General features: G+C 45.4%; 2 protein-coding genes across 2 annotated transcripts in view; both read left to right on the forward strand.

Moving 5' to 3' along the window:
• The first annotated feature begins 5,836 nt into the window (after window positions 1-5,836).
• On the forward strand, window positions 5,837-13,306 carry LOC119324667 (inositol phosphorylceramide glucuronosyltransferase 1-like). The gene is made up of 10 exons (XM_037598442.1): window positions 5,837-6,298; window positions 8,582-8,702; window positions 8,864-9,049; window positions 9,493-9,641; window positions 10,949-11,056; window positions 11,168-11,305; window positions 11,397-11,537; window positions 12,022-12,301; window positions 12,547-12,670; window positions 13,022-13,306. The coding sequence occupies exons 1-10, from the start codon at window positions 6,044-6,046 to the stop codon at window positions 13,143-13,145; spliced, it is 1,626 nt and encodes a 541-aa protein (XP_037454339.1). The 5' UTR covers window positions 5,837-6,043; the 3' UTR covers window positions 13,146-13,306.
• A 668-nt stretch (window positions 13,307-13,974) lies between these two features.
• Window positions 13,975-15,207, forward strand: part of LOC119325217 (probable inorganic phosphate transporter 1-8) — a 4,505-nt gene continuing 3,272 nt past the window's right edge. Inside the window, exon 1 of the mRNA XM_037598964.1 lies at window positions 13,975-13,995. Within this exon, the coding sequence (XP_037454861.1) occupies window positions 13,975-13,995 (21 nt within the window). The remainder of the gene's footprint in view (window positions 13,996-15,207) is intronic.

Below are 15,207 nucleotides of genomic sequence, written 5' to 3' on the forward strand. Positions count from 1 at the left end.
GACATAGAGATTTGCAAAGTGCACACGGATCTGAATGTCGCAGATCCGCTGACTAAACCTCTCTCGCGTACAAAACATGATCAACACCAGAACTCTATGGGTGTTCGATTCATCACAATGTAACTAGATTGGTGACTCTAGTGCAAGTGGGAGACTGTTGGAAATATGCCCTAGAGGCAATAATAAAAGTATTATTATATTTCATTGTTCATGATAATTGTCTTTTATTCATGCTATAACTGTATTATCCGGAAATCGTAATACACGTGTGAATACTTAGACCACACAATGTCCCTGGTGAGCCTCTAGTTGACCAGCTCGTTGTGATCAACAGATAGTCATGGTTTCCTGACTATGGACATTGGATGTCGTTGATAACGGGATCACATCATTAGGAGAATGATGTGATGGACAAGACCCAATCCTAAGCATAGCATAAAAGATCGTGTAGTTCGTTTTGCTAGAGCTTTGCAAGTGTCAAGTATCTCTTCCTTCGACCATGAGATCGTGTAACTCCCGGATACCGTAAGAGTGCCTTGGGTGTACCAAACATCACAACGTAACTGGGTGACTATAAAGGTGCATTACAGGTATCTCCGAAAGTAGCTGTTGGGTTGACACGGATCGAGACTGGGATTTGTCACTCCGTATGACGGAGAGGTATCTCTGGGCCCACTCGGTAATGCATCATCATATTGAGCTCAATGTGACCAAGGTGTTGGACACGGGATCATGCATTACGGTACGAGTAAAGTGACTTGCCGGTAACGAGACTGAACAAGGTATTGGGATACCGACGATCGAGTCTCGGGCAAGTAACGTACCGATTGACAAAAGGAATTGCATACAGGGTTTGATCGAATCCTCGACATAGTGGTTCATCCGATGACAACATCGAGGAGCATGTGGGATCCATCATGGGTATCCAGATCCCGCTGATGGTTATTGACTGAGAGCGTCTCGGTCATGTCTGCATGTCTCCCGAACCCGTAGGGTCTACACACTTAAGGTTCGGTGACGCTAGGGTTATGAAGATATGTATATGCAGAAACCCGAATGTTGTTCGGAGTCCCGGATGAGATCCCGGACGTCACGAGGAGTTCCGGAATGGTCCGGAGGTAAAGAATTATATATAGGAAGTGCTATTTTGGGCATCGGGACAAGTTTCGGGGTTATCGGTATTGTACCGGGACCACCGGAAGGGTCCCGGGGGTCCACCGGGTGGGGCCACCTGTCCCGGGGGGCCACATGGGCTGTAGGGGGTGCGCCTTGGCCATCATGGGCCAAGGGCACCAGCCCCTATAGGCCCATGCGCCTAGGGTTTCCCCCTAGGAGGAGTCCTAGTGGTGGAAGGCACCCCTAGGTGCCTTGGGGGGGAGGGAAACCTCCCCTAGGCCGCCGCCCCCCCTAGTAGATCTCATCTACTAGGGCCGGCGCCCCCCCTGGCACCCCTATATATAGTGGGGGAGAGGAGGGACTCAACACACCAGCCCCTGGCGCCTCCACCTCCCCCCGTTACGTCTCTCCCTCGTAGTCTCGGCGAAGCCCTGCTGCTGTGATGCCCTGCATCCACCACCACGCCGTCGTGCTGCTGGATCTTCATCAACCTCTCCTTCCCCCTTGCTGGATCAAGAAGGAGGAGACGTCTCCCGTCCCGTACGTGTGTTGAACGCGGAGGTGCCGCCCGTTCGGCGCTGGTCATCGGTGATTTGGATCACGTCGAGTACGACTACATCATCACCTTGCAAGCTTCCGCACGCGATCTACAAGTGGTATGTAGATGCAAACTCTCTCCCTAGACTCGTTGCTTAGATGAACTCATAGATGGATCTTGGTGAAACCGTAGGAAAAATTTTAATTTTCTGCAACGTTCCCCAACAACCGGTTCTTCTCCGTGAGGAGGTCTTGATGAGGGTCTTCTCCGGATGGAGGTCTTGAATCCAGGTGGATCTTCTCCGAAGAGGGGTCGGTCCCTCACGAGGAGTAGATCCGGATGGATGAGCAAGGCTCTATCTCACAAATAAGCTAAATCAACGCTAACCCTAAAATGTAGGTGGAGATGGAGTATATATAGTCTAAGGGGCGAAGGGGTACATGGACCTCGGCCCGGATGCGCTGCACGCAGGCAGGGGGGGCGGATGTCCGGGCCTTCCCGAGACGCCGGATGTCCGGGCTAGGGGGCCGGATGTCCGGCATGGGTGAGTCGGCCTCAGTGCTCTCTGGATAGGAGGGGTCGGATGTCTGGGTGAAGGGGCCGGATGTCCGGGGCTTCGGGAGGAGCCGGATATCCGGGGTGATGGCCGGATGTCCGGGATATCGAGGCAGCCTTCTGTGCTCCCTGGATGGTTTGTCCGGATGTCTGGGCTAGGAGCCGGATTTCCCGGGCGACGGGCCGGATGTCCGGGCTGGACGCCGGATGTCTGGGCCATGTAGCTTCGGCTGCAGATCCTTGGCTGCGGGGTAGATCTCCAGGGGCCAGATGTCCGGGGCCATGACCGGATGTCCGGGGCCTGGAAGCTGTTCTCGCCTTCTTCCGTTGGTTCTCTTCTTCCGTGGACTTGGGGGCTTGAACATCTTCATGTGCATCTTCGGGAGGGTCCTCTTGGTACCTAATCATGCACAACATTCCGGACTTAGGCAGTAGCCATGTCTCGAGAGGATCGAATGAGATATCACTAAGGAAAGAAGTCACCTCGGTCTCAAGGGCTCTAGCTCGTGCTCTTGTCATGGGTCCTCTTGGTGCTTGGTGAGACGATGTAGGTCCATGGGGATGACCGTAGGATGCTCCGCCTCACCAAGTGTGCATGGGAGCGAAGAGAGGAGAAGGAAAAAGAGCCAGCTAGTACAGCAGCCGGACATCCGACCATGTTCCGGACATCCGACCACCTCCGGACATCTGGCCCCTTCACTGGACATCCGGCTACATCTACTCAGAGAGCTCCGGAAGTGACCCCGACAGCCCGGACATCAGGCCCCATGCCCCGGACATCCGGCCTCTTCGCCTGGACATCATGCCCCGCCTATCCAAATAGCACAGGAAACGAACTAGTCTAGCCCAGACATCCGGCTCCTTGCGAGCCGCCGGACATCCGACCCCCAGCCCGGACATCTAGCGCCTGTCTGCGCATAGTGAACGGGCCAAGGGCCCATGTACCCCTCCAACTCGTCCCACTTTGCACTACGACTATATATAGACTCCTACCCCCTCCTAGCTAGGGTTAGCATTGGTTTAGCTCATTTTAGAGATAGATTTTTGCTCATCCTTGTGCTTCTCCTCCATCGAGAGACCGCGGCCTCTACGGAGAAGATCCACACTTGGATTCAAGACCCCTCACTGAAAGATCGCTCGCGGACTCAAGACCTCCTCACGGATAAGAACTAGTTACCGTCTGTATCGTCCTTTGTTGACTTTGGATCGTGTATCTCTTTGTGCTCATGGATCTAGCACATGTGTGATCGTTTCTCGTTGATTTGAGTGATTCCTCTCGTTTCCCCTCATGTTTTCCCACGTGTTCTTCATGTTCTTCGCGGGATCCCCTCCATTTCGTGAAAGATCAGCCACTAGGGTTCCACCCTACATCACAACTTCATAGTGTTTTGTAGACAACTTAGAGAATCCAATGATAAGCAACTTCACAATATTTGTAGCAACTAATTTGCAAAGTTATGCAACTGAGCAGTAATAATAGCCAACTAATTACCAATAATAGGGAATTGCATCAATGGTAGTCAATTTCATAGTTTCTATAGGCTTACAATTGTAGGCAACCGACCATCAACAATAAGCAATAGGCAACTAAGCCTCAATTGTAGGCAACTGGCCATCAACAATAAGCAACTAAGCATTCATGATAGGCAAGTCATTATAATGTTACCAAAATTCACAGATATACATAGTGTAGTGAAGTTGCTTTTGTATGTAGCGCTAAAGGTGCCTCATGTTTTGTGTGATTTTTCTTGTTTTTACACAAACTAACCTAATAGGAGTCCTATTAGGCCAGAAAGAAGAAGTTGCTTCTCTATAGCACTAAAATTGCCTCCATTGCACCCAAAGTTGCCCACAAAAGATGTTCAACGAAACCTATCAATATGAGATCTATTTTTGAAAGACTCCTCGTGAGAAACCAAACATTGAAAACGAAACTGGATTTCAACGCTTGAATTAAAAGTTATGTCTTTTTAAACTTTCTGAACGCCCAAACAAATGCAACGTGGGGATAAGATCTAGACTGATTTCTTGCTTAATGTTTCTGGATCACGTGGGTACGCAAGGAGGTGGTGGCAAGGGACTAAGATGCTTCCTTTTTTGAAAGCATGTGCGGAGGACCAATTGTACTTTTCATATTAGGAGGCATCTGCTCAATTTAACCAGGGAGCACATGTGCGCTAGCAAGCCACGTCCGAAAAAATGGAGAAAAAAGGGAAAATCCCAGGGAAGGAAACCGAGCGAAAGAAACCAAGGGAATTCGGTCGAAACCCAACGAACAAAAAAATCGGACTAGGGTTTTCTTTCCTCCGGCTCTGGCTGAACTTATTCTGTGTTGGTCCAGAGAAGCAGGGCATGTATAAGAGCATCTCTAGCAGACCCCTCAAAACACGCGGATCCGCAAAATTTCGGCGACTATACTGGCTCGGCCCATTTTTTGGCCAGAACAAAACCCGTATACTCGCTCGGCCCGTAAAATATTTTACGGTGGCCCGCAAACCGCCCCCCGACGCAGTATATCTACGGGTTCACGACGTCAATACGGGTCGAAACCCTATCTCATGCCCGCCGTGATTCCCCCAATCCTCCCCAATCCCCCTTTTATTTCTTGCTGCCGGTGAGTCCAATCCCGCCACCGAACAACATCATGTGGGGCGGAATGTGGAGCTGCAGCCGCAGCTCTGGCGGGAGGGACGACCCCGAGTGCCAGCGGTGTGTCCGAGCGGACAGTGCGAGGAAGCGCGCGGCAAAGAAGTACACCAAGCACAACCTCCAGCTGTCGGAGTCGCTCCTCCGCCGCGAGGCGGAGGAGTACGACCGCCGGCACGGGCCCCGCACGCCGCTCCTCACACCGGTGAAAAGGGAGCCGGTGGATCTCCCATCCCTCCGCGTGGTGAAGCGGGAGCTCGAGGCAGAGCCGATGCCGCCGGGCGGTGGCGTCATCGGGCATAAGGATTTCCTCCCCCCGACCGAGGCGAACATCTTCAAGCGGGCAATCATGGCGCGCAACGTGCGGGAGAAGGAGGATGAGGAGCAGCACCGACGATCTCTTGCGAACCACGACGACGTCCTCCTCGAGCAGGGGCTCGCCAAGGAGAAGGAGTTCGCCGACAACCAAGACGCATGGCGCCCTGAGAAGAAGGCGCAGAACGACATCTACATCGACATCGTCTCCGACAACGGCGACTAAGGAAGTAAGGATGTCCGCCGCCGCTGCGTCGCCGCCGCACCCGGATGGCTCCGGTGAGCCATTTTTTGGCTGTAGGGTTACGGTGGCCGCCTATCCCCTTAGCTATTAGTGTAATTTAGTGTATGTATGAACTATGTATGATGATCAAGAACTATGTATGACTCATTCTATTTCTCCTCCGAAGTCTTGAATTCAAAATCTACAGTTCGATTTGAGGTTTTTATTTTTTCGCGGAGGTTTTCAGCACGTATCCGAGACAACGAGCGAACCGTAAACTGTGTTAACTGATCCGCATTCCGAGAGATCTGTTAGAGATGCTCTAACCTCGTAACAAAAAAGCAGAACATGTGCCTTGAAGGTGCGCAGCCGTCCGACCTTTCCAGGTCGGCTCCATGTTCCTTCTCTCAAGCCAACGCGATCCACCTGTAGGCACAGAGTTGTAGCCATCGCCGTTCGTCTTGGACTTGAACGGCCAACGAAAATTCCAAACTCCACACTCTCTTTGACGGAAAGGAAAACGGGCGCTGCGGGAAACCGTCGTTGCTCCTTCCGCCGCTTCCTCGTCTCTTCGCCGCGCTTTCCCCCCTCCACCGCCTCTCTCTCTCTCTCCTCCCCGCGGCAACCGATCCGACCCGGCCCGGCTCGCGATGCGGTGGAGGCCGCGCAAGCTGGGGCTCTGGGCCGCCCTCCTCGCCGCGGTGGCCCTGCTGGCCGTCGGCGGCGGGGGCGGGGTGGCGGCCGCGGCGGGGGCGGAGGAGGCCTACGTGACGCTGCTCTACGGGGACGAGTTCGTCCTGGGCGTGCGCGTCCTCGGGAAGTCCATCCGCGATATGGGCACCCGCCGGGACCTTGTCGTGCTCGTCTCCGACGGCGTCTCTGACTACTCTCGGAAGCTCCTCGAGGTATGCGCGCACATCTGTGCTTTCTTGAGTCATCTATTTTGGAACGGAGGGAGTATGTATTAGTTTAATGTTGGACAGCCCACCGGGGAATTTGGCATTAAAATGAATCATCTACAAGCTGGTAGATGGAGCTCGCAGCTTATGTTTCTAGTTTGAACTTAGGCTCGTCTCTCTCTCTCGTACTTCAGTAATTCAGTTGTGCAGTTGTGCTTCATCATGATGTAGTTTCAAATAACTGTGCGTGCACTGTGCAGTAATGTCTCATTGGTGCAAAAAGCTCACGGATAGAAATACAACCCATCTCAATTCTCAAATTTACTTGCATTTTTGAAGTGCATGCTTTGGCACTTAACTGCCGAATGCATCTATCTTTTCCTCCAATATGTGTAGTGTGGTGTGAAGATGAAGTGTTAGGGCTGGGAACAAACCCTGTGAATTGTGACTGCGCAATATTGGTGTAGTGAGTATGCTGATGAAGCAAACTCGTGTTACAGGAACACAAGTAAATATCTGACACATTTAGTAGGTCTAAGGAACTCTGTTAAAAGGAGATATGGTTCTATTTGTGTCAATCCCAGGATGAGTGTAGCAGTCATTAGTACCACTATTTAGAGGGAAGACTATGATGGTGCAAATCCATCTGCTCTGGTAGACTTTATGGGATTTTAGGTTCATTACTTCATTTGGTAGATTGCGGCTGTGAGGGCATTTTTATTTCTTTGTAATCCAATCTTTGACTACAGTAAGATTAAGGAGTACCTACGTGTTATCATAATAAATACTTCAGCAGATCCCCGTCTGATTGGCTTTAAATCATATTCCCCACCCACACAGTTTCTACACTTTGTGATCAGGGTCTTAAGTTCACCTGTGTCTATGGAATGCCCTTTTAAGTTATAATGAGGAAGCTTAGGTTATCTCCAAGGGGAAGTCACTTAATATGGGTCACCAAATATCCATGGACAGCCCAACCATCCAACTGTATTCATCAATTCCGGATGAGTAAATTGCAAGAAACCACCACAATTGGGCCCAAGTTATCAATGCTTCAGGAAAAAAACCACCAGAAAACATGCATTTTGGTGGGTGTTTGATGACTTCTGCACAATTGTGGTGTTTTTTTTTTTTGCAACTTACTCAATCCGGACTGTAGGCTATGACTGACAGTGGGCCAGGCGGACCGAGAGGGAAAAGAGATGACTAGGACACATGGGCTGTAGGAATATGTGGTCCAACTGACAGTGAGCCAGGCGGACATCTGGACTCCCGCAAACCTCCCCTCGATTTGGTGCCAGTTTGTAGGATTTCGGACTTCCGGACCGGTCCAGACCAATCTGGTGACCCGGGTTGGATGGCTAAAAGTGTCTGGACTGTACGGTCTGGACAATTTGGTGACTCGCGTTGGAGTTGCCCTGAGAGCTTGAGAGGTTGTAGGGATAAGACACCGGAGGAGGGGTTGTACTGTACACTTTGGTGAGTGATCAGGTGGTGTGAATGGTGGCAGGGAATAGACAGAGAAACTAGGGGTATGGTAATGCTCTAGAAAGTGACTAGTCGTTCTTGTTCTTGTTTAAGACTCGGATTGTGCAACACTTGATACTTTATTGGTACTCTCCTTTGGTAATTTGAGAAAAATTCTAGAATCTACATCCCTCCTGTGTCTTCTTTGCTATACATATATACATGGGCTTCATGGGCGTAGCTCTAACACACAAAATTGATCTCTTATACCTCACACCAAAGCTTCAATAGTCCTCCCCTTGGTAGCCTTAACTCTGATAGCAGACCGGACGATCATATCATCTTACCCAAGCATAACATAGCTCATTACTCCCTTAAGCTGTTTACAGGGACACTGATGATTGTTTCTTGCTCCTCTAGGATACTAGATTTCCACCAACAAAACACAAAAAATATGTTTAATAACACGCATGCACGCACACACAATATCTTAGCTCTGAGGTTATATTATGTCAGTGGTTAGCGATTCAGAGTATGTATAAAAAATAAAAAAAATATCGAAAGGTTATACCTTAAATACTGTATCATTAGAGCTTTATGTGCCTAAAACCTCCACGGCCATCCACTAACTGGAAGCGGGTCCTAAGTGAGATACGACGTGGACCCTGTTATAGTTCTTTACTTTGGAATTTGACATGATTTTTGGAGGCAACTTCACTCAGCAGACCAAAGAGGCCCAGCATTCTCTTTATTTTTTGTGACATCAATTTTTTTCAAATTCTGTTGCAGATTAGTACCCACTTCATTTTTGATATATGACAGGCTGACGGTTTTATAGTGAAGCATATAACGTTGCTGGCTAATCCTAATCAAGTGAGGCCAACAAGGTTTTGGGGTGTGTATACCAAATTGAAAATATTCAACATGACTACCTACAGAAAAGGTATGCTTGGATAACATTTTTTCTACCCTTTCATGATTTTTTTTTCATTTTTTTTTCATATCTTTTTGGTTTAATTAGATATATGCTATTCTGATTCAGTTTTACTTTGTTATTTTTATTATTGTGACACAACATTTTTCTCATAGTTTACTGTTTTCCAGTTGTTTATCTCGACGCAGACACCGTTGTGGTGAAAAGTATCGAGGATCTTTTCAACTGTGGAAAGTTCTGTGCAAACTTGAAACATTCTGAGAGAATGAATTCTGGAGTAATGGTTGTTGAGCCATCTGAAACTCTTTTCAAGGATATGATGAACAAAGTTGACAGCTTACCTTCTTACACGGGAGGTAAGTGCATTACCGTACTTATCGTGCATGTTTTTCTTGCTATTTTGTTTCCCTTTTTCTTTTTGAACTAGGCTTGAGTAACTCAGTGCTCTATATTCCTCCAACTGAAAATTACCCTGCACCTTCTGTCCTTTGGGACATGGTATGTCAAGGAAAACAGTAGTCCTTGTTTGAGTAATCGAGATGAACAATATGAAGAAAGTGCTTTTGCTACTCAATATTTGTATTACTTGCTTAGAGATTTCTGCATACTCTGGGAACATCTTTTCCCTCAATCACGTGATGGTTGGAGCTTTCAGTTAATTTAGAGGAGCTGTTGGTGCTGCATATGTACATATGTGAAATGTGTTTGTTGTTGTCCTTTCTGTTCTACTACCCCTATCATTTTTTTTCATGTTTTATATCTTATAACACTGAATTAGTATATTGACTTGATCATGCAGGAGATCAAGGTTTTCTCAATTCGTATTATGCTGAGTTCGCCAATTCCCGTGTTTATGATCCCAATAAACCTTTAACACCTGAACCTGAGACGCAACGCCTCTCCACATTGTACAATGCTGATGTCGGCCTTTACTTGCTTGCGAATAAGGTTATACTCTATGCACTCACATATTGATCATATATTTGTTTTGCATTCTATGATACTGATGGTGTTGTTACTACCCTTCCCCGGACCCTGCGCAAGTGGGAGCTACGTGCACCGGGCTGCCCCCTTACTATTACATTTTTTTAGGCAGCATGACATTAGGTGCCCTGTATACTCAATCCATCATTCAAGTTTTTTCTCTTCTTGTGTTAACAAAGAAAAAAAAATCTCCTAGAATTCTAGTAATACATATTAGATTATCTTTTATCCTGGAGTATATTCGAATATGTTAACAATACATTGAAAAGGTTTTTATTCGCTAAGCATTTGATGTTTTGTTTGAAGCCTTCTATCGTATCTTATTTGAACCTTCTATTATACTCCCTCTGTAAACTAATATAAGATCTTTCAGATCACTAAAGTAGTGATCTAAAAGATCTTATATTACTCCCTCCGTCCCATAATATAAGACATTTTTGCAAGCTATGTTAGCTTGCAAAAACATCTTATACTGTGGGACGGAGGGAGTAGTTTACAGAGGGAGTACTTGACTAGAGGTATTGGAATTATTATTTTCACTAAACATTAGAATTAGATAATGTTCCACTCCTTGAATGGAATCTTGTGTTAAAACTGAAAGAAGAGAGTTTGTATCAAGCTCTCGTGATGTAGCACACCAACACAGCTGGTGCTGAGTTTTGTTTGATTCCTTGAAAACTAGCTCTTTTTACTATATCTTCTACCGGTTCTCCCTTTCAAATTCAACTTGACCTGGGTTCGAATCCTCAGTTCCTCCTCTATGTATATGCCAAGGGGTTTCTTCCCCTTCAGCCTTCATTTTACGTGTCTTTGGAAAATTCAACTTAACCTAAAACTGATCGAACCTAATTTCTGACTTGGTTAAAAGGAAAACACGTATTATTTTGGGAAAAACATATGGAACCAAGTTTTGGTTTTCTGTTTTTATGTATAACAGTATGATTGGAAGCATCTCACCTGTTGATTTTCCAAATCCCGGCCCTTTCCTGTGGATCTGCCTACTAGCAGTAACTGGCTTCCTAGCAGCGGTTCTTCCATCCCTGTTTTTGAGATAGCCTTGTCTTATGTTTCTGTAGAGCTTGATTAATTTACCAATGTGGCATTAGTGCTCAAAGCACAAATATTTCAGTTTTGGACACAAACTTTTCAATATCGCACTAACACGATCACGAGATTTAGGACACAAAATCCTTTTGTGAATTTGTTGTCACATACCATCGACGCCCACCTGTTGATTATTTGTGAAACTTACCTTCTTACATTTGCTTCAGTGGATGGTCGATGAGAAAGAACTTAGGGTTATTCACTACACACTTGGACCTCTTAAGCCGTGGGACTGGTGGACAGCTTGGCTTGTTAAACCTGTAGCTGTATGGCAGGTAATAAGCTACTTCTTTTTGTCGGGCTAATAAGCTACTTCTCGTGTGGTTCAAAATGAAACGTTAAGTAGCAGCATGATACCAATGAACTTGTGTTATTTATGGTTGCAGGATGTTAGGCAAAATCTTGAAGAATCTCTTCCTGGAACTGGTGGAGGGAAAAACCCGCGTGACCAGTTGGTGGTCAAAATTCTCTTCATTCTTCCCTTTTGCATGCTGTTATGTGGTTATTATGGATCATGCTTTCAGGTTAAAGTCCTTTTCTTGCTGAAAGTATTTCCTTTAATTTCATAGATATTTGCACTCAAAAGCTGATGCTTGTTTTATGTTTTTTTGACAGACTAATAAGGAGCTGTTGAGTATGAGAACTCTATGTGCTTTTGCTAGACAAGCTCGTTACAAATACAAATCTGAAGAGGAACTTCCGTCTTATTCAACAGTTGGAGTGGCTTCATCTTCCTTTGGTATATCAAATCAAAAGGTTGGTTCCTTTTCAACTGTAAATGGTGGATTGTAATTCTTGCTACTAAATAAGAACACAATGGTGTCTTGCTATAGCTAATTGAGTAAAGTTAAAGAATATAAGATGGCCATTATTGTCCTATAAGAAAACATTTTTTTATCAATTTTCGCTAGCCACTTTTAAGTAGTAGCCCTTTATGCGCTGTTAGTAAATGGTAGCATGCTAAACAGCTGTGGCATCAATATACCATTCAAACTTCTTGTTTATGATAATAATTTCGTCTATTGAAAACCTGTAGATTCATATGAATGGCAAGGTTTCGTTTTCTTAAACAAACTATTCAGGTGTTCACATGGTCACAGACAGAGGAGCTATCTTTATACCACTTTCACTATTTCAATTTAGTCCTGACTGTGCTCGCACGTATTATATTTCATTCCATCTTTCTAGTAAACAAGGTTACATTCATGACCATATCTTGATGACTTCTTAACTCTCGCAGTTATCTACTGGAGCACATCTGAAGTTGCCTTCTTATTTTGGTGCAATCGCTGTGGTAGTCTGTTTCATTTGTGCATTGATATCTCTTGCATTTGCCTTCCTTGTTATTCCACGGCAAGTGATGCCATGGACGGGTTTGCTGCTGATGTTCGAGTGGACCTTTGTGACATTCTTTTTGTTGTTCGGGCGCTACCTTCGTTTTGTATACAAATGGGGAAGTTTTAGTGCAAATCAAGCTGGGTATGGCAGTTTGGATTTATCGGAGAATCATACTGGCACAGGTACGTTAGCTTCTACTCCCTCCGTTCCTAAATATTTGTCTTTCTAGACATCTCAAATGAACTACCACATACAGATGTATGTAGACATATTTTAAAGTGTAGATTCACTCATTTTGCTCCGTATGTAGTCATTTGTTGAAATGTCTAGAAAGACAAATATTTAGGAACGGAGGGAGTAGAAATTTCGTGTCAACTTATAGTTTCTTGTTCAAGCTGAGCTAACGGACGCTCTGGTCTGTTTGCAGGCCATCAGCGGAATACGTCTGATTGTGACACAGCTTCAGCTTTCTATTGGATGGGGATGGCTACCATCTCTACGATAGCACCATTATCACCAACCGTCCTTGGCATAACTGCCATTTTTGCAAAGTAAGATACTACTCCCTCCGTTCCAAAATAGATGACCCAACTTTTGTACTAACTTTAGTACAAAGTTTTCTTTTTTTTTTTTGCTTCTTGTCTATGTCTATGCTTCTTGATTTCAGGGTACGACAAAATAATTTGACTTTTAACTTGGAAATTCTTTTATTCCGCTTCGAACCCGTCCAAACTGTACTCAGTTGTGATTAAATTCAAAATGTGGAAGTTGCTCCTGAGCATGAGATATCTTAATTTGACACTTCGCCATAGGACTTTTTACATGGGCAATTGCAAGCTTGCAACCATGATGTTTTTGTCATGTGTTTGTACCGTCTTAACAAATTCCGTTTCCTTTGGCAGACTTGGGTTGATGGTAGCGGGTGGTGTGGTGCTGGCGTCATTTATGACATACGCTTCGGAGCATCTGGCTATGTCCGCCTTTGTCAAGGGTCAAAGAGGTAGATCGAAAATCCCCGAGAGGTAGAAGCAATTTTTTTGTATTATGTGTTCCATGTGCCCATGTTGTATCATAAGTCTGTAAACACAATGTTCTATGATTCATTTATTAGTAGAAAAATGCCCAGGAAATTGGATAGTTGCACTTATGTGCAACTTTAGTTTTACAAGCTGTATTTCTTCTTTTAACTCTAGCTCTCGCAGCGAGTAAAGATAATGGCAAAGCGACGCAGAACACACGCTCGACAGGAAACAAACCAGAAGAAAGCCAAACAAAGGTAAAGCAAACCTAGTGAAAATCAAAACGAACGAACAAAATCGTCAACCCCCTCAAGGATTTCGTTTTTTCTCCGGCGGCGGTAACCTGGCTGAGAGTGGTTTCTCAGCTGATCTCGTCCGCAGTTTGCTTGGTCTCTCTTGGCAGATTGGAAAGGGTGACAGATTCGAGACGACATATGGCAGACGATGTAGAAGCTAGTGGCTATTGCCAAAGTACACACAAAGTAACTACTCCCTCTGTAAACTAATATAAAAGCGTTTAGATCACTAAAATAGTAATCTAAATGCTCTTATATTAGTTTACGGAGGGAGTAGGGTTTAGCCAGGAACGGGCATTGTTCAACAGACATGTGATCTGCATGGAATCTGGCAAGGGACGTCACCCGGAAGAAAGTGGATGGCAGTTTGTTTACATTCCAATTCAATTGCTTGGCAGATTGGGGTAAGGTGTTGTACAGGGTCGTTGCTGTATATGACGGGCTCTCAAACCCTGGTTGATATAGCTCGATAAAACCACGGTCTGGACCCAAATTTTCAAGTTCCTTGACAACTTTTTGAAGGAGGCAGTAATTAGAGGTATGGCTAAAGGTATTGATGAGGTTAAGCCGTTAAGGATGTCCAGATCAAGCCGAGCTTTGTAGGGAAATTCGTGTTGAGTTAAGGTGAAGTTGGATTTTAACAGGAAGTTGAGTCGTTTTGTGTCAATAACGAAGGATCAACAGTAGGAATTTTTCAAGTACGAGAAGCTGTCGATTTTGTGGTAAATGTGGACCGATCGGACATTTGTATCAAGAGCGCGGATCGGGTGAGCATGATCCAAGAAAGCTTGAATGGGGAGATTTCATTATGGCTAGTGGAGATAGAGGCCATGGTCGAAGCAATGGCTATGGGCAAGGTGGCCGAGAACAAGGAGGGAGATGGAGTGATCAAACTGGATGGGGTTATGGCTGGCAGAGGGGATATTCAAACCCTACATATGATGAGGAGGACCCAAAAGTGGATACAAATGGGATTGAGATGGAACTTGATGCGTATGATCATTAGCGTGGAAGGGGGGAGGTTTGGGAATATATATGATATGAACCCAATTATATGCAAGAGGCTTGCGATTGTTTCTTTAGCTAAGGAGCTACCAAATAAACAGAACTAAGATTCAGAGAAGAACAAGAAGGTGTCTGCTATGGTGGGACTTTTTGAAGATGTCGACAACGTTGATAAAGAAGATGATGGTGATGGTACACCCTAGAAGTCATTTCACAATAAGAAGTGAAAGATTGGTGGTGGGGACGATGATATAAGTCAAAACAATGAGATATCAGGCAGCAATAAAAAAACTAAAATTGAAACTGTCAAAACAATGAGATATAAGGGTGCAACAAAAAAACTAAAATTAGAACTGTCATGAGTTGAGCTCAGCCCGAGCAGTTCGTGCGCTCCTAGAGGTACATAAGCAAATAAAGTCGGATGTAACTTTCCTGCCCGAGACACATATGTCGAATGCTAAGGCAGGAAAAATTCTGAGTCATACATGGTTCCATCACATGCTTATTGATGAGAGTGATGTGAAAAGTGGCGGTCCTTTGATGTTGTGGTAGAATCATGTGAAAATAACCGAGTTAAGTATGCCAAATCAACATATAGATGTTATCGTGGAAGAAAGAGAGAAATGGAGGCTCAGAATGTACACGCTGAGGCCCAATTGGGAATTCAAGGGAAGAACATAGAGAAATCATGTGGACCTACATGCGTTGTTAAACATCCCATGGATGGTCCTAGAGACTTCAACGAAATTTGATTAAATAGTGAAAAGG

The sequence above is a fragment of the Triticum dicoccoides genome, chromosome 6B (genome assembly GCF_002162155.2).
Source record: "Triticum dicoccoides isolate Atlit2015 ecotype Zavitan chromosome 6B, WEW_v2.0, whole genome shotgun sequence".
In the NCBI taxonomy this organism is placed as follows: Eukaryota; Viridiplantae; Streptophyta; class Magnoliopsida; order Poales; family Poaceae; genus Triticum; species Triticum dicoccoides.

Coding starts and splice junctions, on each gene's coding strand:
- LOC119324667 (XM_037598442.1), top strand. CDS start 6,044: ATGCGGTGGAGGCCGCGCAAGCTGGGGCTCTGGGCCGCCCTCCTCGCC. Junction 9,642..10,948: donor TTTACTTGCTTGCGAATAAG/GTTATACTCTAT, acceptor CATTTGCTTCAG/TGGATGGTCGATGAGAAAGA. Junction 11,057..11,167: donor AACCTGTAGCTGTATGGCAG/GTAATAAGCTAC, acceptor TTATGGTTGCAG/GATGTTAGGCAAAATCTTGA.